General features: G+C 39.7%; 2 protein-coding genes and 1 long non-coding RNA gene across 4 annotated transcripts; all 3 read left to right on the top strand.

Moving 5' to 3' along the window:
* Positions 1-904: 904 nt before the first annotated feature.
* On the top strand, positions 905-7522 carry LOC115335569 (transmembrane protein 238). Its single transcript, XM_030001452.2, has 2 exons — positions 905-1623; positions 4597-7522. The coding sequence occupies exons 1-2, from the start codon at positions 1220-1222 to the stop codon at positions 4604-4606; spliced, it is 414 nt and encodes a 137-aa protein (XP_029857312.1). The 5' UTR covers positions 905-1219; the 3' UTR covers positions 4607-7522.
* Positions 7523-8453: 931 nt separating this feature from the next.
* On the top strand, positions 8454-24429 carry RRN3 (RRN3 homolog, RNA polymerase I transcription factor). 2 transcript variants are annotated; one of them, XM_030001930.2, is made up of 18 exons: positions 8454-8556; positions 8835-8943; positions 9453-9509; positions 10586-10675; positions 10763-10892; positions 11385-11444; positions 12498-12561; positions 13041-13110; positions 14820-14918; positions 15547-15642; positions 16154-16289; positions 17638-17768; positions 18937-19067; positions 19952-20136; positions 20700-20808; positions 21257-21409; positions 22421-22508; positions 23203-24429. In XM_030001930.2, the coding sequence occupies exons 2-18, from the start codon at positions 8851-8853 to the stop codon at positions 23359-23361; spliced, it is 1851 nt and encodes a 616-aa protein (XP_029857790.1). In that variant the 5' UTR covers positions 8454-8556; positions 8835-8850; the 3' UTR covers positions 23362-24429. The 2 variants fall into 2 exon arrangements, with proteins under 2 accessions (XP_029857790.1, XP_040976008.1); XM_041120074.1 differs by lacking the exons at positions 8454-8556; positions 14820-14918.
* LOC115335772 lies at positions 13462-14442 on the top strand. The gene is made up of 2 exons (XR_003921526.1): positions 13462-13575; positions 13718-14442. It is a non-coding gene; the product is annotated as an uncharacterized LOC115335772 (long non-coding RNA).
* Positions 24430-24527: the final 98 nt, after the last annotated feature.

Raw genomic sequence — 24527 nt, 5'->3', positions numbered from 1 at the left:
TATATCATAGTAAACCAATAGCACTCATTGTCATTGGAGAAATAGTCTTCCTCAGCGGCATCGTTCTTGGCATACTGTACATCCGCAAATACGTGGAAGCTGCATATGCTTTTAGGCCTGTCAGTCTTTCCATTGGCTTGATATTTCTAGTTACTGGAACAGCGTGGCTTATCCATCATTAAACAAACTGTTAGATATAAGGGCCTCGTGAGACTATGCGCAAGAGAGCCTACAGCCAAATATAGTTCTTGCGCTTGAGGGCTTGGGAGCGTTAAAAGATACGTACTAGGTCATTAACTGACAAAAGAGCAAACTAAAATACGCATTTTGCCTTTTACATAACTGTTTTACTTGCTGGATTTTTCATCTTGCATTCACAACTAGTTTCCTGCTTGTTAGTGTGAAGTTGTATTCTAACTACCCTTTTTAGGCCAACCTCCTCAAGTACGTAGTTACTGTCTATAAGACTTTGCAGACGCCCGTTATAACCGTCTTGCAAATCTCTGCTGCCTACTAATAGCTACCTCCTCTTGCAAGTGTGGAGGTCTACAACACGGACGCCCATGTCAAGACCACCTTTTTTGGAGCGCCTCCCTCCTAGGGTATCCGAGCAAACTAAGGCAAAGACCTCACCCCCCTTTGGAAGGTGACACCGCCTCGACTGGAAACAGTCGAATGGGTCCAGCTGCGTCTCTCACGCTCACCTGCTCGAGGAAACGGCAGAGACCACCGCTTGCAAGGGACGCCTCAACTCCAAAGTGCTGGCGGTCACTACAGCCCAATCTTCAACGCCCGTCCCTGCTACTCTCTCACGAAGTGGAGCAGCGCCTGGAAGAGCCAGCCACGCCAGCCGCCTCCACGGGTCGGGGGCAGGAGGAAGGGGCCTGTCAGGGGGCGTCCAACATGGCCGGCGGGGAGAGCCCAGCTGTAGGCACGGGGCCTCGGCGAACGAGGGCCAGCCACCGCTAGAGCGGGTTCAGATAAGCGGCGGCGGCGGCGCTCCGCGGGGCAGCCCTGAGGGCGGCGGCGGGGCTCCCGCCTTCCACCTCAGCGGCCGCCGCGGCGCGGCGAGAGCCCCTCCGCCAGGGGGCGCGGCCCCGCGCGCAGGTGCAAGCGGAGGGGCGCGGCCCGGACGTCCCCCTCAGGTGCGGCGCCGCGCCCCGCCTTCCCCTCAGGTGCGGGCGGCCCGAGGCGGCGGTGGCGCCGCCGCTCCCCCGCGATGGCGGCCCCCGGCGGGCTGGGCCGCTGCGTGGCCGCCTTCTGGCTGGCGCTGGCCTTCGACGCGCTGGGCCTGGCGGTGCTGCTGGCCGGCGTGTTCGCCGACGTGTTCTTCTCCGACCTGCTCATCTACGCGGGCGGCATCGGCATCTTCCTCAGCCTCGTCTGGTGGGTGTTCTGGTACGCGGGCAACCTGGAGGTGCCGCCGGAGGAGCTGCGCGACGACGTGGGGCTGGCGCCGCCCAAGGGTCGCGGGGACAGCCTGCTGCGGGGGCTGGTGCACGGCCTCAGCCTCCGCCTCTCCTCCGCCTTCGCCCCCGCGCCGCGCCCCCGCGCCGCCGCCGCCGACCTGGAGCTCCAGCGCGCCGGGGGCCCGCGGGGCCGCCCCGCCGCCGCCCCCAGCAGGTGAGAGCCGGGAGGCCGCCGCCCGGGCCGCGGTGAGGCCGGTCCCGGGGCGTGCCACCGCGCCGGGACGGGCCTCCTGCGAAAGGGGACGGTGGAAGGGAAGCCGCGGGCGGGGGGCCTTACGTTCGGCTGGAACTTGGGAAAAAACTCTCTTACCCGAGATAAAAACGTGTTACGTTAAACCACTTGCCCGCAGCTGACGCTTTTTTTTTTTTTTAATTGCGGGGAATGTTTCTCAGCTCAGGTGATACTAGAAACCGACGGAGAGAGATGGCCCAAATTTGATGAGGCAGGGAGATACTTCCTGTAGACGTCCGAGAATGGAAGAGGCCAGCTGGAGTACAGCGTGTGCGAGTGTGATGGAGTTGGTATGCAGAGGGCTTAGTGCGAGGTCTGTCAGACCGCAAGCGCGGAAGCCATGCGGTTCTGAACTGATCGTGGACTGGTCCTGACGGTAACTCTAAATGCCGCCAGAAGTAACCATGGGGTAATGGAATAGCCACTAATCACTACCCACATGAGCTCTTGTGAGGGGAAGCTCCCTCTTCAGCAACATGAAATGCTTCTTTCTTGGAGAACAACAACGAAAAAGGTGAAATGCTGACTTGTATTTAACTTAGGGGCAGAGTTGTAGCTAGTAGTTTGAAACTCATAAATGCAATCAATAGTTCAACTACTTGTTGTGAACCTCAGTCATCTGTAAAAGATGTGCTGCTCTCCAGTGTGCAAAGAAAGTGTCTAGGTCCAACTTTGAAACATCATTGAAGATCATCAAGCCTTTCAAAATATCCCTAGTGCATTCATTAATGTGACATGTTTATTTAGGAAGAAAAGCATGCTTAATGCCTTAAAAATGGGGGGGGGGGGGGGGGGGGGGGGGGGAAGTCAAGCTTTCACTTTACTATGTAAAATCCTTTTCTGAAGGAATTGTAAAAACAATTTTGCACGAAGTGTCTGAACTATTTAAGGATTCTGAACATTTTGCAGTTCTGATTCACTGTGTACAAAGTCAGCTTTTTCTGCTGCTCCTTGAAACTAAATCCTGAAGCTACTGTTGGTTTACAGAAAAGTTCATGTGGAAATAGTCTTCCTTCATGAAAGTCACAGAACTTTCTTGAGACGAAGTTCTAACAGTAGGGAAATATGATATAGATAACTATTGCTTAATAGAAAACTTGTAGGAGGTGGAGTAAGAACAGCAGCAATACAGCTTTAAGAGATTTGTTACTGCTACGTAGTTTATTATTAACTATATATGCAATTAGAAAACAGACTGTTGAAAATGAGTCAGTCTCCTCTTTTTAGACTCTTTTTTTTTTTTCCTGGAACTTGTTTAAAACTGACAGAGAACCATATTTGCAGGGAAGAAATTATATTTGTTAAATGACTATGCCTAACCTTTTTCATCTGAAGATTATGGCAATTATAGGTTTTGAGTTCAGCAGATAAAATGCTATCTCTGTAGCTGGACCTACTTTCAATATGCCTACATAGATGTGTATTTTGCTGTAATAAACTTCTAGTAGTGAAAGTTTTAACTGTCTTTTTAATATTTCAAATCTTACATGTTACTGATTCTAATTAGAAATAATCTATGGTTTATTATTAACTGTAGAGGCAGATGTATAGTGTGCTTTATTACAAGCTCTCCCAAGTAAACAGCAGCTTCTAATGCTACAGTAAACAAACTTTGGTACAATTGCATTACTAATTGTAATTCAAAAGGAACCAAGACAGAGGGAGCGTGTAAGAGTTGTTACACATTGTAACATGAACATTGTGGTTTTTACTTTCAAGGTAAAATAAAGGATAACAAATGGTTGCACTTCCAAAGATAATTCAGGGTTCCCTTTTGAAGTAAGCTCATTTGAAGTACTTTGTATCTACTCATAAACAACTGTCTGAATCAGATCATTCCTTACTGATTGACCAAATCCTCTCCCCATCTGGAGATCTTTATGAACTTAAACAAACGGGTTAAACATGTTTGGGCAGATATTGTCACGAGAGAGGAGGGGAAAAAACAGCACCACCACAAAAAAAAAAAAAAAAAAACACAACCCCAAAAAACCCCCAACCAAAAACCAAACCACCACCACCAAAAAAACCCAAACCCTACACCCCCATTCCCAATATACTGGCCGTTAGAATTGCTTCCTGAGCCATTAACTTCAGATTTCACCTCATATTAAAAAAAAAAAAAAGTGCAAGTGTTTGGAAAATTAACTGTTGCCTTAATAAGGAAGTTTCTTTACAGAAGCTATTTATGCATTTTTGTCACTTAGATAATTTTCTGGTTCTTGCCATTAGTAACTTTCTGAAGTTATTAATGGAATAGTGCATGCTGTTCTGATTTCCTATCTTAAAAATTATATAGTAGAAGTGAGTGAGAAGAGTGAGAATTATCAAGATATGGAATGAATTATATTAAAGGAATAACAAGTAGATTAGGATCCTTGAGCCTGAAAAGAGATGCAGAGTATAAAATATTCTAGACGTCTATACAGTCATAAGTGGTATGGAAAAGGTACATAGGGAATGCCTCTCCCAAGACAAAGCAGGGACCAATGAGTTGTCACATGCTATGTAATTGAAGTGTTGGATTATTTGGCATAGGGAAATGTGACAGATAAAAATTTACTGATTCAAAAAGCCAGAGGAAGAAACAGAAGAGATGCACAGATAATGTATTTGGCTCAAAAAGACTTGGGGCAGTAAGTGGCAGCTGTGATAATATCCTGAGGAGATATTACTTGCATGCTATATTCTTATGCCTTTATTGAGACATCCACACTCGGTCACCATTGGAGATGGTCTGTTGACTTCATGGGTATTTTATTTGGGTCCCAGTTGGCTGTTAAGCATGAGGAAAAATGTTTTTAAGAGTGACTTCAAATAACAGTTTAGAGTTTTATATGACTATTTGTTCTAAGACTACTTTGGAATAACCTTTTCTTAATGTGTTATCTTCAGGATCTGTTGAAGACACAACTATCGAAGTTACTGCCTCTAAAAGTGGCGGAAGTGCTGCAAATTATCGAAAGAGAATTCCCTACTCAATGCAATAGGATTCTCTCATTGTGGAATAACCTCTGCAACCATTATGGACTCTGTATAAAATGGACACATAGAGCCATATCTCTGCCAAATGCACCTATTTCAGTGTTGGACTGGATAGTTTTTTTTGTGGGTATTTTTCACCATTTCAAAACATAAATTAGATCTCCCAACCCTGATTCACAGAAAAATCACTGCAGCATGTAATATAGGATTTTTTTATTTTATTAAAAATAAATGGGAATGTTTGGATAAAAAGCTCTTGCACAATGAAAAGCTCTTGCACTGTTTTACCGAGGTCTGGAAGTTAAACTTACTGTGAATTTTTATGATGCCAGTGCAATAATTTTGTAAGGGTGCTTTTAAAATATATATGTTAAACTATTGATGCAAAGTTGCAGATGTAGTAGAAGTTGTTTATAGTGTAAATACACAATTTACAGTGACTCTTGTAAAGTTTCATCATTATTTTGGAATAGCCTGGAATTTGAGATTTTATAAGTAGGTATGTAAAAATAGTGATGTTGGCATACCAGTACATTCTTCATAGTTGCAAATGATGTAATATGATGACTCTTAGAAGCAGCATTTTTAGCCCAAAATGCTGAAGCATTTGGGGAGGAGAACGACCAAAAAAATCCACCCTGTTGATTAGCAAATACTCCAATGCTTTTTAAAATATTAACAATTTTACATTTAGATGTAACTGAGAAGTAGCATCTGGGAAAAGATTACTATTAATGATAACTAAAAATCTTGTGTGGAGAAATTCCTCATGAGTTCATCTGGTTTTGAACTAACACTGAGAGTTTGAGCCCACCATTAGCAAATATGGGTAGGTCTTAAAATTTTAATGTACAATCGTTTTATGCCACACCTCATCAAATACTAGAGGTGGATTTAAGGAAAATGTTTACTAAGAATACTGTGGCTGTACTTCCTTGTGAACTCTTGAAATGTCTTTCAATGTTCTCTTGTAAATTACTGGAGTAACTTCTTACTTTTCTATGCATATTCTAATTTTTAAATGTTTTCCAAACGCTCTCAGTTTTTCAACAAGGTTAGATGAACACTAAACTTGAAGGTCTGTAATGTGATTTCTTCTTTACTAACTGCAGTTTTTAGGAGGTGTATACAATTGTTTCCTCCTTTTAGTCAATGCAATGTGACACCACTGTGTTGTTACAATGGTCTGATTAAAAAAAAAACCAACAAACTCCTCCCTTAAAACCTATAGATCACTGTTTCAGTGTCATTCACAATAATTTTTTTTGTTCCATTTTTTCTGAACAGAGATAACTGCTTTTTCTGATTCCCTGTAGTTTCATTTGTAAACTGAATTACGAGATGTAATGTTTAATAAGTGGAATGATTAGTAGCAGCTATAAATTAAGACAAAACTTTTGTGTGTAGCCATTCACATACTTAGTCTGGTGAAAAAATTTTTTTCTGCTCTAGTATTGCAGTCATAATTACCGGAGTGAATTGAGCAGGGCTTTTCATTCACTGTAGATTACAATGTAATTAATTTAAAATCCAGCATCAATACTTAATGATTGTTACATAAGATGGTAGCCAGAATGTTGTTGGCTGTTGCAACTTCACTCAATAATTGCGGGGGATTCAAACGTTTACAATTATGAACAGTATGTATGTTTTAAATATAGGAGCTGACATCAGTAAAGGAGGATGTTAATCACAGAATGCTAGAATGTTACTAGTATGGTGTGTCTAAACAATGAGATAAAAAGTACTTGCTGTGGAGCGACAATAACTATTGTAAGCTATGATCCTTTCTTTTTGAAAATGTAAACCAGTTACCATTTTGTGCAGTCTATTTGCCTTCTAAATAAGGAAGGCTAATACTAAATAGAAACTGGCAACTGAATTATTAGGAGTTAAACATTAACAAATATTTAACACTATTTTAGTCCCTGGTATCCTTAACAGTTGTAGCTCAATGCAGCACAAAGTCCGTTCAAAGAATGTTTATATTGTTGATTGGAAAGAAGCACTTGTACGTGCTTAGGACTGCTTGCTGCTGTGTGAACACAGAGTTTTGCATCTGAAACTAGAATTCCTTTAAAGGACAGTCCTATGCACTCTCTCTAAAAACACAGCAAGGAACGAAACTCTGGTTACAGGAGCATGATTATATAGAAGTTGTTTTTCTTGCTGGTTAAGCCTTAAAACTAGATCAAAACAGTATCCTATATTCCACTAAAGGAAAAAAGCCAAACCCCTAACTTGTAATTATGTAGAAAGGATTAAAAGCTTGTTGTTAGACTCTTTAGATGTGGACTGTATCTAAAGAAAGTTTTAATGTGGTATATATGGTTTACTTTCCTTAAATTGGAATATCTTCTCCAGGGAGAAATTAAATTAATTAGTAAATTCTACAAAAATCTGTTTGATGTGACTTCTGGGAGTGAGAGTTGCTGGGAGGAAGATAATTATTGCAGTAGCAGCTTGTGTAGAGAATAAGCAACTATTTACAGCTGGTTAAGAGGGCTAAGTTCAAATAATGTCATATGTCACTGTAACTAGTTATGTGAATTGGAGAATGAAACATTACATATTCAACTGAATTAAAAAAAAAAACAAACACATTTTGAGCAGATTGAACATTACTGAAGAACTACACAGAAAATGCATGCTTCCATCCAGGTTGTAAAAGTTACTGAAGGCTTTTACGTATCTAATGTTTAATTCCTTTTGAATTATATGATCTCCAAGCTGCTACATCCTTTAATACAGTCAGCTGATGTGTATTTAAAAAACAAACAAACAAAAAACCCCAAACTGTGGCCTTTGAAATAAATGCCGTTAATGATTTCCTCAACAGTAGTTATTTGTGTGTGAGTGTGTGTATACACAGAGTGTTTTGAGAGGAAAAGCAGTTACTAGCTCAGAGACCGAAGAGTCCGTAACACATTTTTATTTAGAGCATTTAAAGAATGCTATAGTTACCAGTGTTGTGCTTCAATATAGACCTAGCCCACACAGAGAGGGTGAAGACACCCAGAAATCTTGCTCTAATGCCCTGCGCCTCTGCTCCAGCCGATGCCCGGTTGCTTCCCGAGGTCGAATTCTGGTTTAGGGCGGATACTCGGCCCTCTTTAATCGCCAGTAAATTGTCTGGATTTTTTTTTTTTTTTTTTCCCTCCCCTCTCAGTTGCCGTACTGCCGTTTTCAGTTTGAAAAACCCGCCTCTAACGGTCGGCCGTGGTGTCGAGACCCGGCTGTGGTGAGGGGCCTCGCGCGGGCCCGGCCCGCTCTGGCGGTAACTGCCCGCGCCGCCACCTCCGCCTTCGCCTCCCGCGTCGGGGGGGGGCTTGCCTGTAAATGAATTTAAAGTCTGGCCCCTCCGTCGTGACGTGGTGGTGAAGTCGGGAATTCCTGCTTCCCCCGGCCGTCTTGAGCTCCAACGCTGACGCCGGTTTACGCGCTTACCGACGCTGCCCGTCGAGACCCGCCGCCTGTAAGCGCGGGCTGTCCGTGCCGGTACCGGCCAAGCGCCATCGTTAGCCCCAGGTGTCAGCGTTAAGACCTAAGCGGTGTCGCCGGGAGAGCTTTCCGCCGCTCCCGCCGGGCTTCAGCCCCGCCGCGTACCGGGGAGGCGAGCGCCCGCGTCGCGCCCCTGCCCGCCTCTCCCTGGGTCCGCCCGCACCACCGACGGCAGGGACAGAGCAGCTGCGGCCCTTCCAGCCGCTCCTCTCTATGGTGCGAGGGGAGGAGCGCTCCGCGTTTCCGGCGGGGCGAGCGCTCTTTCCGCCCGGGTGCGGCATGTGGCGGCGCGGGCAGGCAGCGCGCGAGGGGCGCGGCGCGCGGCGACGCCTGCCCCGCTAGCGGGGCGCGCGCTGCCGCCACCGCAAGGCAAGGGCGGGGCAGCGCCGGGGGGGAGGGGGGGTGGGTGGGTGGGGGCGGGCGGGGCGCCCCAGCCCCGGAGCTGGGGACGGGGACGCGACTGCTACCCGGCCACTGAGGAGAGGGGCGCGTCGGCCGGTGGGGCCCCCCCGGCTGGGCCGGGCTCCTGAGGGAGGGAGGGAGGGAGGGAGGACGGGCGGGGCGAGACCAGGCCAGACCCGACCCGACCCGACCCGACCCGACCCGACCCGACCCGCGGGTGCTCACGCGGCTTCGCCTTCCCTCAGGCGCGGGGCCGTGACCATGCTGGGAGGGGACGAGTTCATCAGCTCCCCGCCCAGGAAGACGGTGCGGTTCGGGGGGACGCTGACGGATATCTTGCTGAAGTACGACAAGGTGACTGCGGCTCTGCTCCGCCGGCCGTCGCGGATCTCCCCGGGGGGCTGCGTGCGTTGCCGGTGCACTAGTTCTGGGGGTGTAATTCGGTGCGAAGGCTCGTTTCGGCTTGCACGAGACCGTGGCTGAAGGCTTAGGAGGAAAACGGGAAGGCGGCCGAGTGCTGTAGGCTCCTGCCAGGCGGTATTGCTGTGCGAGTGAAAAGAGTTCCCCTGTGAGTCAGCCCGAGGGACGTCCAGGATGGATGTAAAGCCTGGCTTACGCCAAAGGGCGCAAAGCGATCGCAACTGCGTCTGCAGGGAGAGGAGCTGAGAATGACCCAGCGGCTTCAATTGTCTTCCAGGGACAGTGCTCTGTTACCGCTGCTTCAGCCTTCCTTGAGCTCTGTCGCTTACTTGTGTGCTTAACGTTACTGTTCGGCAATATTAGGTTGTTCAGATGCGTTGATGAGATTCGTATTTTTTGCTGGAAAAAATATGAGTGTTACTCATTTTTCTTTCCCCTGCTAGGGCGAGACCACGGATTTTGAGTTGTTAAAGCATCAGCTGTCAGATCCAGATATAAAGGTAAGAGTTTTGGTAGTAAGGTGTCTGATAATTTAAAGTTCAGCTGTATGAGTGTAATCATCAGACAAGTCATTCTGGTCCTTACCCAAATCCTTTCCTTTAAACATTTAGCCACATTTAACAGCTTTTTGCTTTGTGGAAACTATGAGAATGAGTGAAGGCAATTGTCTGTTTATACACGTGTATCTTTTACATGCAGGATCTTCATAAACTGTGTCTCGTGCTTACTGACTCATTGCTCTACAGTGAGAAACTTTTTGCTTTGTGACAGGGTCTGTCTTTGTTCCAGATACCATCTTTCTAGCTCACTGATGCTTGTTTTTACAGATACTTCTGAAGATCAAACCATGGTTTCTGACTTCCACAGCCTTTAAGTTGCATGAATTTTTACCTTCTCCTGTTCTCACTAAAAACTTGTTTAATTAGGCAGTAAGATACATATGCATTTAGTAGTTAACACGCAGAAGTATTGTTTCATAGCTCTTCTGTATAGTAGCTGCGAGTACGCACTACATTTGTTTTCTGTGGTTTGTTTTTTTTTCCTTTCTCCTTTTAATTAAACCACAAAACTGTGAGAAGGATGCTGCAGGAAGCATAATGCTGTATGGAGTTCCTTTTCTCTTTAAAGAGGACATTTTTTAAAATACTTTGGTTTTAGCAGGCCTTTTGGAGTGTACAGGCAAAATCAGTGTAAAATTTTCTGTGTAGATTTGCTACTGTTTCAGTATCTCTCTTATTTCAAGACTTGAATGTCCCTTCTGCTTAAACTAGCGCAAAAAGAAAAGAAAATAAAGATTGAATGGCATTTCTTTTAAATATGTTATGTGTAAGTGAGGTTTGCGTGCCTTGCTCAATCTGTAACTTAAGCCTTCCAGATAGGCTGTTGGTATAGGAGTTGGTATGCATTTATTCTTGCATTCAAGAGAACACAAACTTAAAGAAATTCCTTGCATGTTAATATGAAAATAATTTCTATTTACAATCTTAATCTTTGACTTTTAAGGATTTTGTTATTTTCTAGTAATGGATAACTATTCCAATAAACAGTGTTACCTGTTTTTTCTGCTTATTTTAAGGATGCCCAGATCATTAATTGGCTGCATGAATTTCGAGCTTCTGTTGCTTATTTGACCAAAGAACTTGAACAACTGGTCAGCATTTTGCTGGTAAATATCTGTTTGTTACTTGGGAAGATTAAGAGTTTAGTACTCAAAACATCTTTCTTTGACATCTTGGTCTTTGCTTACTTTCAGAAGCTGCCATGGTTGAGAAGAAGCCGAGAGGTAGTGGAAGAATATCTGGGTTTTCTTGGCAATCTGGTGTCAGCACAAACGGTCCATCTTAGGCCGTGCCTCCGGATGATTGTATCACATTTTGTCCCCCGTAAGTCACTTTTCTCTTAATCTTTTTTTGTTTGCTTATCAGAATGTCTTTCCTAGATAAATTCTGTATAAATAAAATGCGTGACACGATTAATTATTGGGTTGGTTTTTTTTCCTGTTGATTACTTCTTAACTTGAATAGCTGAACTGTGATACAGATAGTTTTCTGTACCTAGATTTTAGAAGACATATTCTGGTGGCTAATCCAGACCCCATTTAGGAAGATGTCTTGGAAAGAGATGAACTGTATAATGTTGTTATTACTAAAAAACAAAAGCTGCAGTGAGGATCATATCAGATGTTCTTAAGAACCCCTGGTTGTGTGAATGAAACAGTCTTTTTGATGAGCTTCTGCTTATTTTAGAAAGTCTTGTGGATAATTCTGATGCTTTAGTCCTGATGAAGGCTGTTGTCTAGTGTGTTTGATTTGGCACTGAAACTGTTACCTGTAAGATTTGTACAATTTTGATATAATAATCTCACTTTTTGCTAGCTCGAATAACTATCAGAGAAGATGATGTGGATATTTCAGATTCTGATGATGATGATGAAAGTGAGTATAAAGGAAGCATGGCTTATATGTGCTGCTGTAATACCTTTACTAAAGAAGTATACAGTGCATGTTGCTCCTTTTTTACAAAATTAATTTAGCTCAGTGAATGTAAAACATTAAGAAACAGTACATCCTTAAATTCTCAAGTCAAAAGACTTTCTTGTACTCTAATCAATGGTGTGGTGACCCACTCCTTGTTACTTTCAAAATATTCCTGTTGGTGCAGTATCTGTAAGAATAAGACTGAATGCACAGGAGAACATTCCTAGTCCTAGATTGTTTCAAAGCCAAAGAAAAGTTAGGAGTTGGTTTTTTTTTTATTTTATTTACTTCAATAAAACTAGGTAGTTTGGGGGATTCTTGAGTCTTTTTTTGTTGTCTGCCTGTGGTAAGCTCAAATTTATAACAAAAATGCTGCATAATTAGTGTGTTTATTGATAAGGCAAACAGATAGCTAAATGTCTTTCAAGAATTTCATGTTTTCTTATCTTGAATGCTGGAATAAATGTCAGTTCTGCTTGTGATGACCCCACTACTCTTCTGCTGTTCATTTGTGGCACTGTTTGGATAAAAAAAGTCTGGTGTAGAAGCCTAATTAGCTGTTTGTTTGACTTGTGTGAAAACGAGGCATAATCTTTCAATAGCTTTTTATCTAGTTACAGACCTGGATTTAACATATCTTCTAAATATTTCTGTATTGTCAGATAAATTTTGGATTTCCAAGTTTAGCGTTCAGTCTGAGAGCATACAACAACAATATCTGGCCTTGGGGCTGGCAGCATGTTCAGAGTTATATTAATTGTGATACCATGAATTTTATTTGCAATTATTTTTCACACTCATTTTGGCAGTTCAACTTAAAAAAAACAAAAACAACAAAACAAAAACATCGCTGCCGCCCCCCCCCCCCCAAAAAAAAAAAAGAAAAAAAATTGGCAAATGTAATTTCCTTGGAAACCTTTAAAATGTTTAGTTGATATGAACTAGTTTTGCTGGGTCCTGATTTAGTTTTCTGTAATGAAATGCATAAGAGTACTTTTTTTCTTTCTCTAGACCTTTCTGAAAACTTTAATACATGCCATAGAGCATTGCAAACTGTTGCAAGATATGTTCCTTCGTAAGTATATAATCCTGTGGTTTTGCATGCTCTTTCCTTGCAGATTTAAAACTTGTGAACTGTTGAATTTTTTTTTTTTTTTTCACTTTAATTGGAAGTATAATACTTAGTTTCATTGCATGATTTTTCCTAATATTCACTAACTGGTGGAATGCTGTATCCAATCATTATGAAATTTCCATAGACATCAGCAGCTGAAAATCCTGTTAATGGAAATAGGAAGTAGGGAAAGTCGTGTTTATAGCAACGTATTTGAAGTGGCTTCTAACAAGTCCACAGTGAAAGTTTGCTGCTTATTACCCGTTCGATGATGCTTGCAAAAAACATATTTTATACAATTACTTACCTTAAAATAAAGTTACTGTGAAATAAGCTTGTTCCAGTCTGTCTTCAGTGTGCTAGAGCTTCAATATTTGCTTTCATGGTAATAACTTATAACTTTTGGGTTTGGTTTTGTTTGTTTTTTCGTTAAATTATAGGACGCCACAATTTCTCATGCCAATACTTGTGGAAAACTTTCCTTTCATTAATAAATCAGAAAGAACTCTGGTAAGAGCTGTGAATATTTTTGTTTATTTGTTCACATGTTTTTTAATGTATAAATATACTCTATAATATGACAGCTGATTTGGTGGCATTGAATGCAGATTTTTGAGTGTATTGTTTAAGATTTTTTTATTTTTTTTTATATATATATATATATATATATATATATATATGGGTGTGTCTGTTTAGTATAAGGTTGTCCAAGCATACTTAAGTTCCTTGTGCATAAGCATTATGCTAGTCTTTAATGACATAACTGCATATCTTTTCCACAGGATTGCTTTCTTAATCAATGCACAAGATGGACCTCTTTGACGATGAATCTCAGGGTTGTATAGTAAGGAGACGGTAGGATACCTGTCTCATTTGTTGTCAAAACTGGAAAGTGTTTATCAGAAGAACAGGGGATTTGATAAGCAGACAGAAGGCAATGGACGTTACAGAAATCCATGTTGCCAGTAGTGTAGGGTATGAAGTTGTTTTATTACATCTCTGGTATAGTGCTCGTGTGTGGTGGAAAACAAGCTGGAAACTTTTGACAGGTTACAGCTTTTGTGTGATCTTTATATTTACTTGTTCCAACTTGATATGGTGGCACTTTGTTTTACAGAAAGGCAGAGCCCTGCTCCACCAGCCAACTTCAGTTGGAGCTGTGTTTCGAACTCATCGAGTGCTGAAAAGCCCCCGAAGTTCTTTGTATACCTTGCTAGTTTATTGATTTTTTTTTTTTTTTTTTTTTTTTAAAATCCAAATAACTTTGGGCATTAGTTCCATATCTGTAAAACGAGGGGGATAATAGCTCTTACATGGTGTTAGAAGAAGAGTATTTATTTATGTATTTAGTGGATCAGTGAGGAGTGAGTCGTGAAGAAATTCATAACTGTTTTCAGGGCAAGGTTCGAATGAAGTGTAATAAAAATATGGTCCATGCATTGTTGTTAAATTTTTTCCAATTTATACGTTCTCATTAAGCTAGCTCTATCCATTTCATGTACTGAGCGAGCCAGATAGCCTGTGGAAAAATCGTATGTGCTCATGTAATTAAAGGTTGTGTTATAATGCATATTCACAAAGAGACTATGGTGTAGTTAAATGTGGCACTTTACCTAATTTTATGTATTGACTTAACAGTTTTGCTATATGAAAGTTGCAACATTGTCTTTTGTACATATGTGTGTGTGTGTACACATGGGTGGGCACAGGCACAAAACTTGTCTGTTAACCTGTTTGAATTACAATCAGAACAACTCTGAGGAGACTTACCTGTGGAATTTAAAATTGTTCTTGGTATATTATAATAACCTGAAATAAAGTTGTATTCAGTCTCACTTGAAACAGTTCTGTTAGAGCTGGTTCTAGATGTAGTGAGGAATATGCTTGTTGTTTTAATTTTCCTAGAGAAAAGTTTAGACATAAACTCCTATGGAAACAAATAACTTTTCTTACAGAATATTTATACGCATTCTGTCTAGAGATAGTTGGAAAAATTTGTATGGAAATAGTGGATTAAGAAGTTAATGGTAACACAGCTTAACAATTGAAAGTTGATGTTTGGCTTATACATTAACTTATTCTAGATTGAATACAGCCTGTTTAAACATATTTCTGGCTCTTTAGATAAAAAATTAAGAAACTTGTTTTCTAAAACTCCTTGACAGAAATTAGACTTTCTGTTAACATTATTATAGATATCAATTAATTTTGTGTTATAGGAATGTTATGTTCATAACCTGCTACGAGTTACGGTGTACCTTCCAACTCTGAGGCTTCAAATTCTGGAGCTTATTATTGAAAAGCTGTTAAAGTTGGATGTAAGTTTGTTCTGTATCATCTTTTAAGGAAGCTTGGTGTTAAAATACAGAGTAGGAAATTAAATATGCTTCAGTGTTAAGCTCAACAAAAAATATGTTGCAGTAGTACTCATGATCATAAGTGTAAAACCAACCAAATCTATACTCCATTCCTAGTCTTAAGATGTTTCCACACCTGAGGGTAACTGTATCGTGTACTGTTAAACCCTGGATGGAATCTCCATGCCAGAATCAAAATGTTTCATGGTGATCAGTGCTAATGTGCAGAGAATATGCTTCTCTGTGTGTGGTTGATCTGTTTTGTCATCCTTTTGAAAGAAAAGGATTTACAATCTTAAAAAACAGAGGAGGAGTAGCATTGTAAATGATTAAGGCTTTTTATTTTGGAGAACCTCAGCATGTAACAGTCTGGGGAAAGCTTGTATTCTGGAGGTAAAGTTTCAGGCATGTGTGGAGTGTGTGTTTGTGTATTACATACATATAATTCCCTTTTAAAATTTTTATTTAGTCAAGGATGAAACTAGTCTAGAAATTACTTGTGTTGCAATTTCTTACATAAATAATAAAAAAGTTTTCATGTTATTATCATGGTCTTGTAAAGATTGATTTTTTTTGTTTGCAACTGTAGGTTAGTACTCCACAGCAAGATATTGAAGATGCTGAAGAAACTGCTAATAACTCTGATAGTGAGGAAAAATCTACAGAGGAGGGACTTTTTGACATGGTTGGCTAACTTGTTCTACTAAGAGGGGTTTTTTTTAGTAAAATTTTCACTTTTGAGCTAGCTATGAACGAAGACAGTGTAGGAATACATTATTGCTTTGTTGTTAACTGCACTGCAAACTGAGACAGTGTAGGAATACATCATTGCTTTGTCATTACTGCACTGCACACAGCTCTTGAAACCTGAACAGCTGCCAAGTGATTAATGTGTTCTCCAGGTGTTGACTTTATTCGTGTAAATACCCAGTGTGCATGCAGTGAATCAATTTCGTTATGTAAAAACACAAGCAGCTATACATAAAGCTAATTAAAGAATTCATGGTAGTTGGCTTAGTTTACAGTTTAGTGTAAGCAAATTTTTGTAATTAGATTCTGCTTTTTTAGAAAAAAAAAAAGACAAAACCTTAGCATATCACTGAAAGAGAAATTTAGTTTCACTTTTCCTGTAAGTGCTGTCTTTATGATGTTGTGTATATATATAGAAGCTGCATGACTGCCATTTTACCTACCAGGAGGAAGATGAAGAAAGAAAAGGAAGCAAAGTTGTCTCTTCCAGTAGTGATAGAATGGCTCATCCACTTGCTGAGCGCCTTGATATTTTGATGACCATCCTGTTTTCCTATATTAAAGATGTTTGCCACGTCGATGGTAAGAACACTTGAACTATAACCAAATTTGTTGTTTTGCTAACAAGAAAGAAAAAAATAAGAGGAGTTCTTGCTTTCTGCTGCTGCAAAATAGAGTCTTCACCCTTTAGCGGCAGAATTCTGCCATCAGCAGGCTGTAGTCCACATTCCTGCCTCTGCCCAGTGTTATTGGCAGAGGATGCAAAGGTACATTTATGACTTTAGTCTTCAGTTGGAGACATTCTGATTACATAAATATGACACTATCCAAACTGTGGCATTACAGGGTATAAGAGTAAATAGTTTTGTTTTTTCATTGTGCTACAAAACATAGGGGATTAGAAATACTTTCTAATTAACCAGTCTTTCATCATTTGCTCTACTGTATTGCTTTGAGTATAAAAATGATGGATCCTTTCAACATCACGAGGACTGGAAGTAGATTAAAACAAGCAGCCACGTCATACAATTGGAATTGCTACAGCAAGTCTTTGTGTTATAGGAAAAAAAAAATGAAAGAAATGTCTTGCACTGGCATTTATTAAGGGTTTGAATTTCTTAGATTTGTGTAATAAAATTACAATAATAATAAAAGGATTGGAATATACAGAACAAGTGATGCACAATGCAATTGCTCACCACCAGCCGACTGACGCCCAGTTAGTTCCTGAGCCGCGATCCCCCCAGGCCAACTCCCCCCTAGTTTATATACTGGGCATGACATCACATGGTATGGAATACCCCTTTGGCCAGTTTGGCTCAGCTGTCCTGGCTGGGTCCCCTCCCAACTTCTTGTGCCCCTCCAGCCTTCTTGCTGGCTGGGCATGAGAAGCTGAAAAATCCTTGACTTAGTCTAAACACGACTTAGCAACAACTGAAAACATCAGTGTGTTATCAACATTCTCCACATACTGAATCCAAAACATAACACCATACCAGCTACTAGAAAGAAAATTAACTCTATCCCAGCCGAAACCAGGACAATATTTAAAACAGAATATTTAGAAACCTATTTGCTGTACCTTCTTCACATAAGTCAGGTAAAGTATTAGTGTTTTCTTCTGGCTCTTCTGAATTAACATGTATTGCAAAGTCTATTGCATGTTTACCAGTTTTATATGTGTGTACGCGCAGACACAGACACTCTCCATACACACCACTGTAAAAAGCAGTAGAACTGAAGTCCTGGAAGGTCTTACTATAAATGTTTTTTAGATGTTGGATAAGCCTAGAAGTCAGCTTGACAGTGTTTCTTTACATGTTTCTTACTGGTTTAGAGAGAGATAAATGCCACTTAGCAGCATGAGGGTAGGAAAAAAAAACAACCTGTAATGGCTCATTTTGTTCTGTTTTCTTTTTCCGTTGTGTAGGCAAGCTTGATATCAACAACACAAAGGATTTGTATCGGGATCTGGTTTCTGTTTTTGACAAGCTCATTCTACCAACCCATGCTTCATGTCACATACAGTATTTTATGTTTTACATCTGTAGCTTTAAATTGGTGAGTAGAAGCTGTTTTTAAAATGCAGTGTCTTCTGTCAGTTCTGCATCCTTGTTTTATCTTTTTTAGCAAAAAATAGTTGTTTTTTGCTGTAATTCTATACTGAAGATAGTATGTCAGGATTCATTAGTATCTTTGCTTTCTTTTCCTTCTTTGTTATTCCTTTCTTCAAGTTTTTCTTTATGTGATTGCTCCTCCCATGTTGTTCATAAACTGCAAACAAATGGGATGTAAGCTAGTGTGAAGGAACATGGTTAACAGACCCCTTTTACACAAATCAGTTGTACTCTTGAACCCGAGACACAGTGCTCCAGTAAGTTTCTTCAGCATCCCAAAACTATATTAAAGATACTGTCTGTGTTAGCTTTTCAATTTGAAAATCGTGTCTACTGTTTGTTCCCTGCCCCCATTTTCCCATCTCTCAACAAACTATTGCTCTGCCTCTTACCATATAAAAATACGAACATGCATACTTTTTGTGTAAGAGTAGCTAAAGATTCAGTTAAACTAATGCCCTTTCTCTGACAGTGGTGAATAGTGAATGTGTTGGAAAGAGTATCAGAATGGGGCAAGCATGTTATGATGCTTTGCTAGAATACCCTCTGAGCCTCCAGCAGCAGTCCGGTAACTTCCTGAGCGAAAGTGATGTTCTTTCATGGTAACAGCCCATGATGAACGAATTCACAGAGAAAGCATCTCATGATATTATGCTTTTTGTACTGATGTGAATTTTTGGTATCATGAACTTCTGTGGCAGAAAGTTCCACGATGTAACCATTTAAAGTGTGGAATCACTTATTTCTCTAAATTCGTCTTCCTGCTGTTTTCATTGGATGTCTCTGACTACTTTTGCTACAAGAGACAGTGAACAGTCACTTCATGTTTACCTTCTTACCACTCTTGTTTTTAAACACTTCTCATGTATCTATTCCTGACTTTTTCCTAGACTTCTGGTTCCAATTAGTTTTTATAACGAAGTATATAGAAAAAGACACAGAAAAGAATGCTCTTCCATCATGCATAGGAATAGTTATTTACTGCAGTTATAGTAGATTTTTTTTTTTAATGGTTTGGTTATGGAAATTATGGGACTTGAGTATTAGGAATCTATTACTTAAACAGTATCATCAGCATAACAAGTCATGATTTCTATGTATCTTGTTTCCAGGGGTTGGCCGAGGCATTTTTAGACCATCTTTGGAAAAAACTGCATGATCCAAACAATCCTTCAGTGATCAGGCAGACTGCTGGGAGTTATATTGGCAGCTTCTTGGCAAGAGCTAAATTCATTCCAGTTGTGTAAGTTGTTTTGATATATGAGCAGAATCAAACAATTTATGATTGCTGAAGTTAAGTACAGAATTCAGAGAATGCACACACAGTGTTGGTCTTCTATTCCCACTGCTTTGTTAGTAAGCCTAAATCAACAGTCTTGTTTGTCCTTTCTAACAATACTGTTTCAGTATTGTCTTGAAGATTCCAGGAAAGCTTTGCATTTACGGGATACAGACTAATGATTGCTGGGATTCATGACTTGCTGTTTAAGGCTTCACTTTCCAAGAAATGCTGAGCACGGGTAGGTTATGTTGACTTCAGGCAGTCATGGATGCCCGGTATATCTGTTGTTCAGAAGCAGGTATTTTTAATGCTCTATGTTAGGCGTTTTATGTAGACTCTGAGACAGGGAAGTCAAATGTTCTAGTATTCTGATACAAATGGATTAAAATACTTCAGCAGATGGGTGAAAATGTCATCTTTTGTACGTACACATTCTGTATTTTTATGCTGTTCAGGGTGGGCTCAGTGACTTTAATACTGAACTTAATCTGATATCAGAATTACTTGTTGGATGTGGGAGACATCCTCTCTCTGTACTACCTGTAGCTCAGGATTCTGATTGTTTACTGCACATTTCACATGCAACATGCGTTCATGGATTCATCTCTTCTGGCATCTTGTGCTTTCACTGATGGAGGTTTTCAGTGCTGATACATTGATTCATTTTATGCTGAGATAAAGGAGAAAGCTCATAACAGAATCTCCTTTTTTACAATGAGATTTTCTTACTGATGTTTTTATAAGCACTGAGATCCTTGAATACTTGTTAAACATCTTTTCTACACCATTTCAGGTGCTATTTTTACACCTTTTTTTTTTTTTTTTTTCCCCCCCCTCCATTATAGTACAGTAAAAGCATGCCTGGATCTTCTGGTGAACTGGATGCATAAATACATTGATAATCAAGATACAGGGGCTAATGCTTACTGTGATGTAGCTCTCCATGGGCCATTTTATTCTACATGTCAGGCAGTGTTCTATACACTTATTTTCCGTCATAAGCAACTTTTGGATGGAAACTTAAGGAAAGGTGAGTATATTAGGTTTGAACGGTATTCGGATTCATTTGCAAGTTTTACTGTGGATGTGTTTTGTAATGGTCAGTTCAGTCAAGTATCTGATGGCAAGTTTATGTTGTCCTCCACATAAAATGAGATGGCCTGTACACCTCTTGGGCTACCACCCTAAATAATCTTTTTTTCCCCCACTATTGAAAACAATGCTGATAACTCCTCAACACTGATACCTGGCCCCACTTGCTGAGCATGTTTGAATTCCAGCTATATAAAACTAGTGTGGGCTTCAATTAATAATCTGTCTTGATGACTCTATACCTCTGTCAGTCCCTGTAATGGGTGTGTAAACATAGTGTCTATGTTAGAAGGATCCCTTGGCTGTGGCAGGTTACTATTATTTAGAGTAGCTTTTCTGCTGAACAAGCTGTGGGCTAGACCTCTACTGTAAGAGAGTGCCCTAGGATGTGCTTCTCTGGTTTTGTGCAGAGTGCAGGCTGGTCAGACTGGAAATTCTTAGAAATAAAGTTCAGCATATATGATACATAACCTGTATTTGTCAATTGTTCTTATTTTCAAGGTCTGTCATATCTGCAGAGTTTAAATTTTGAGCGCATTGTCATGTGTCAGCTAAACCCCCTGAAGATTTGTATACCCTCTGTTGTGAACTTGTTTGCTGCCATTACCAGGTACCTACTCATTTATTTCAGGTTTCAGCTTGATACAGATATTTGTGTGCATATCTAAAAACAGCACAGTACTTAGAACGTGGGTTTTCTTAGGCACAATACTGAGTATTATCTAAGACAACTCGTATAACACTGCCCATATTCTAGGTGGGATAAGTTTGTTTCTCGTTCAGTTTCAGTGAAATCTTACAGTACTGTGAAACTGATTGCTTTGTGTTGGAGCCGATATGATTCTACTTGGAGTGAAGTTCATAGCAGTGTAGAAGAAGAGAATATACTCCTTACCTTGTGACTATCTTGAAAACTCCTAGTATCAGTTGGAAAATGGAAGATAGAAGTGATGTTTGTTAAAAAATAACTTTGTATTTTAATACCATCTGAAATTTTTGCTTTCAGTGTGCTAGAAATGCTTATCTTTATTAATATATTATTATTTTCCTTTTTAAAGGAAATACCAGTTGGTGTTCTGCTACACAATTATTGAGAGGAACAATAGGCAGTTTATACCAGTTGTTCGGAGTGGCACTGGGGGTGACCTTGTGCAGACATGCACTAACCCACTTGACAGTTTCTTCCCCTTTGATCCGTACATGCTCAAAAGGTATAGTTTAAAAATAAACAACCTGTTTCTGCCTTGTAGAAAATAATGAACTAAAACTGTAAGAAACTGTCAGTGTTTCTACAGTTCACTTTCTTCCATGATCTTTAGTACCTTTCATGTTGCATATTTTAACCAGAGATTGTCAAAGGTTTGAATTGAAATTTACCTCCACTGTGACATATAGTGATGAAGAAGGAACAGGACCCAGTTTCCTGGAAGGTCTAGTTAGTATGTTTGGTGACTTTTCTTTTGGTTTTCCTTGTTTTAAGCAGTCTTTAAAATATCATAATGTTAGCCTAATACGTATTTTGTTGGAGCTGTGGTGGTGTTATGTCATTTTTTTGTTGGTTTGGTTTGAGTTTTTTTACACCTTGAGTGTATTGCTTCTTGATTGGAGACTTCAGCTTACTTAAAATATCTTGGGTTTTTAATGAATAGTGTATTATTTGCAGCTTTTCAAAATGTCTAGTGCTATGGTGCTTTAACAACTTTTTAATGTTAGAGGGCAACAACATTCTGGCTTTTTTTTTTTTTGTCTCAATAAAAAAAAATCTGTCTCCGCAGAAGGGAGACATTTCTTAGAAGTAGAAATTATTAATAGTAACAATTATATTAATATTAAATTACACAAAATTAGATATATTATGTAAATATGTATTGTATTAATAGATAACATTAATAAAATTATTTAAAATAATCTTCAGTAGTTTAGAAGAAATTATGCTTACTTGCGAGCATAGTGTAGCTGTTAGAAATACCCAGCTAGGAGTTAGGAGACCTGACTGTCACAATTCCTCAAGCAAGCAATTGTAATTTATACAAATTGGAGCAAAATGGAGTTATTTCTTCATGGGATTAATTGGGGATTATATAGGGATTAATTGAATAGTTTGTAAAACCCTACAGAGGGCTATCAAAATGCCAAGCATTTTTTATTGTATTATTAAAATTAAATACATATGACTTTCACTAAATACATTAACTCATACTGTGTTTTAATCCCTCTTTCAGATCAAAGAAGACCATTGATCCTCTTTATCAGTTTTGGGAAGAGCTGAGTGCTGAAGACCTTGAGAATCTGAAGAAACCCATTAAAAAGGTAATCTTTTCTGATCAAAGTGCAGCTCAGCTTTTGCCAAATCTCTATCAGCTGCTTCTATTGCAGGATTAATTGGTTTTAGTTGATATAAGTACACTAAACGTTTAGGGGAAACTGTGATTGAAATTTGGAAGCTTTAGGGATTGATCCATCTTTGCTTTGAGAACACTTTTCCCCTCTTCTGCAGAGGAGTTAGTTTGGCAGCACAGGACCACTGTGAATGCTTATGAACACTCTCAGAATATGGATATGCTGGGAAATCCACTTTGTAGATATGATTTAGTTCCCATATTTCATAATGAGAGTACATCTAATTCTCTTACCATTCCAACTAGTCATGACAATTGTTGTACAACCCAAATCCTGAATTATGACCTTCTAAAGCTCCTATGTAGTCTGTTTACCTTCTTGCAGAATGTCTATCCTATGTCAGATTTTTGAGTCCTTTGAACAGGGTGTTTTTCTTTCCTTCCTGTGATAACACATAAAAAATACTTTATGGTGGTGTAGCTTTGTTAACTGGTAACTTTATAAACTTTCCTATAGCATTTTGATTAGCAGATTTGATTATTGCAACATTTCAGAATTTGATTTAGAAATACCTTTTTGGTCTCAGCATTCATTACTTCTGTCAAATCTTAACAGAGACCTGGAGAATCTTTCTGCTCTCACTGATCCTTTTAAATTTCTGCAGGGTACTTCTGAAGATGAAGATGATGACTTTTTGAAAGGAGAAACCCCTCAAAATGATGGTGTGGTTGGAATTGCTCCAAATTCTTATGAGTCGAATACCCGGAGCCCAGTGAGCAGCATTGGCTCCCCTCCAGACTGTTATGTGCCATACCCTCAATGACATGGAGAATCAGAAGTGAAAAGGTTGAAAATTGTGTGCAATTTTTTGCTCTGTAAAGAGACTTTAGCTCAACTTTCCGAACTGGCAAATGTTTAAGTAACTACATGTAAGAAAAATTATTGTTTCTTAATCATCAGATTTCTACAGATATGTTATGATAAAGTCATATGTTGCTAGAAAAGCTTAGAGAATAAATAGGGTGATATTTTAAAAATTTCACATTGAAATGGTTTTTATGACTTTAGAAGGATTTTTTTATAGTTTTTCCTGACTCTTAAGAACTTTGTTTACTAATGTTTCTCTACAAGGTTTTATATATCAGGGGTGAAATTCTGGTCTGTCTTCCTACTGATTTGTGTGGGGACCAGAATTCCATTGTCAGTATTCAAACTGTACTCTGATGACTGTTTTTGAGTTAGTTTCAAAGTAATGGTATGATCCCACGATAGGGAAGCCATGAATTGAGTCTGACAGGGATTCTTTTGCACACATCTCTTAAGCTTTTCCTATATGTAGAACAGTATTTGGTAAAGGCACTTGATAGTGGAAAGTGTATTCAGATGATAAGCATTATTGCTCCTTGAATCTGTAGCTGACACGCAACTTCCCCAGCTATGAAAGTTCAGACTTGTAAAAGTGACAGTTGTTGGAAGTGTTGAAAATGATAGAGTAGCTAAATGTATGATTTGTAGATAGTTTTATTTGGGGTGCTTGTGAAGCACTCTGAGACAGGTATTTATTTTCAGGATTTGAAGTTTATGTGTGAATGCTGAAAATACAAAAAAAATGTTCCCTCATAGAAACGAAGTGATGGTGTCACTGCTGTCCTTGTTTTGTCCATGTGTCAGTGTAGTTTCTCTGCATAGGTTTCTTGTCTTTTCATGATTGCTGGCTTTTAGATTTGAGTAAGAATATAAACAGTGGAAAAAATACATGTTATTTGTGTAACATTTAGTTGAAAATTTTATGCATTTGGGACTAAACTCTAATTGCCCTTCTTTAGAATCTGAACTTGGAGGCTTTCAAGACAACATTTTTATTCAGAGCCAATAAAGATTGATGCAAACAGTGCAGTTCTTACACCTTTGAAAAAACACATCTCTCTATGTAACTAAGGATCTCTTGTTGTAGTCTAGCTTCTCAAAGTTAGGTGGTTTGTTCTAACA

Source organism: Aquila chrysaetos, chromosome 25 (genome assembly GCF_900496995.4).
Source record: "Aquila chrysaetos chrysaetos chromosome 25, bAquChr1.4, whole genome shotgun sequence".
In the NCBI taxonomy this organism is placed as follows: Eukaryota; Metazoa; Chordata; class Aves; order Accipitriformes; family Accipitridae; genus Aquila; species Aquila chrysaetos.
This window is presented reverse-complemented; position numbering and strand designations above follow the sequence as displayed.

Bases quoted from the DNA above. Each gene is read 5' to 3' on its own strand.
- LOC115335569 (XM_030001452.2), top strand. From the start codon at position 1,220: ATGGCGGCCCCCGGCGGGCTGGGCCGCTGCGTGGCCGCCTTCTGGCTG.
- RRN3 (XM_030001930.2), top strand. From the start codon at position 8,851: ATGCTGGGAGGGGACGAGTTCATCAGCTCCCCGCCCAGGAAGACGGTG. The intron at 11,445-12,497 runs GTGAGTATAAAG...TTCTTTCTCTAG, and splicing joins TTCTGATGATGATGATGAAA to ACCTTTCTGAAAACTTTAAT. The intron at 20,137-20,699 runs GTGAGTATATTA...CTTATTTTCAAG, and splicing joins GGATGGAAACTTAAGGAAAG to GTCTGTCATATCTGCAGAGT.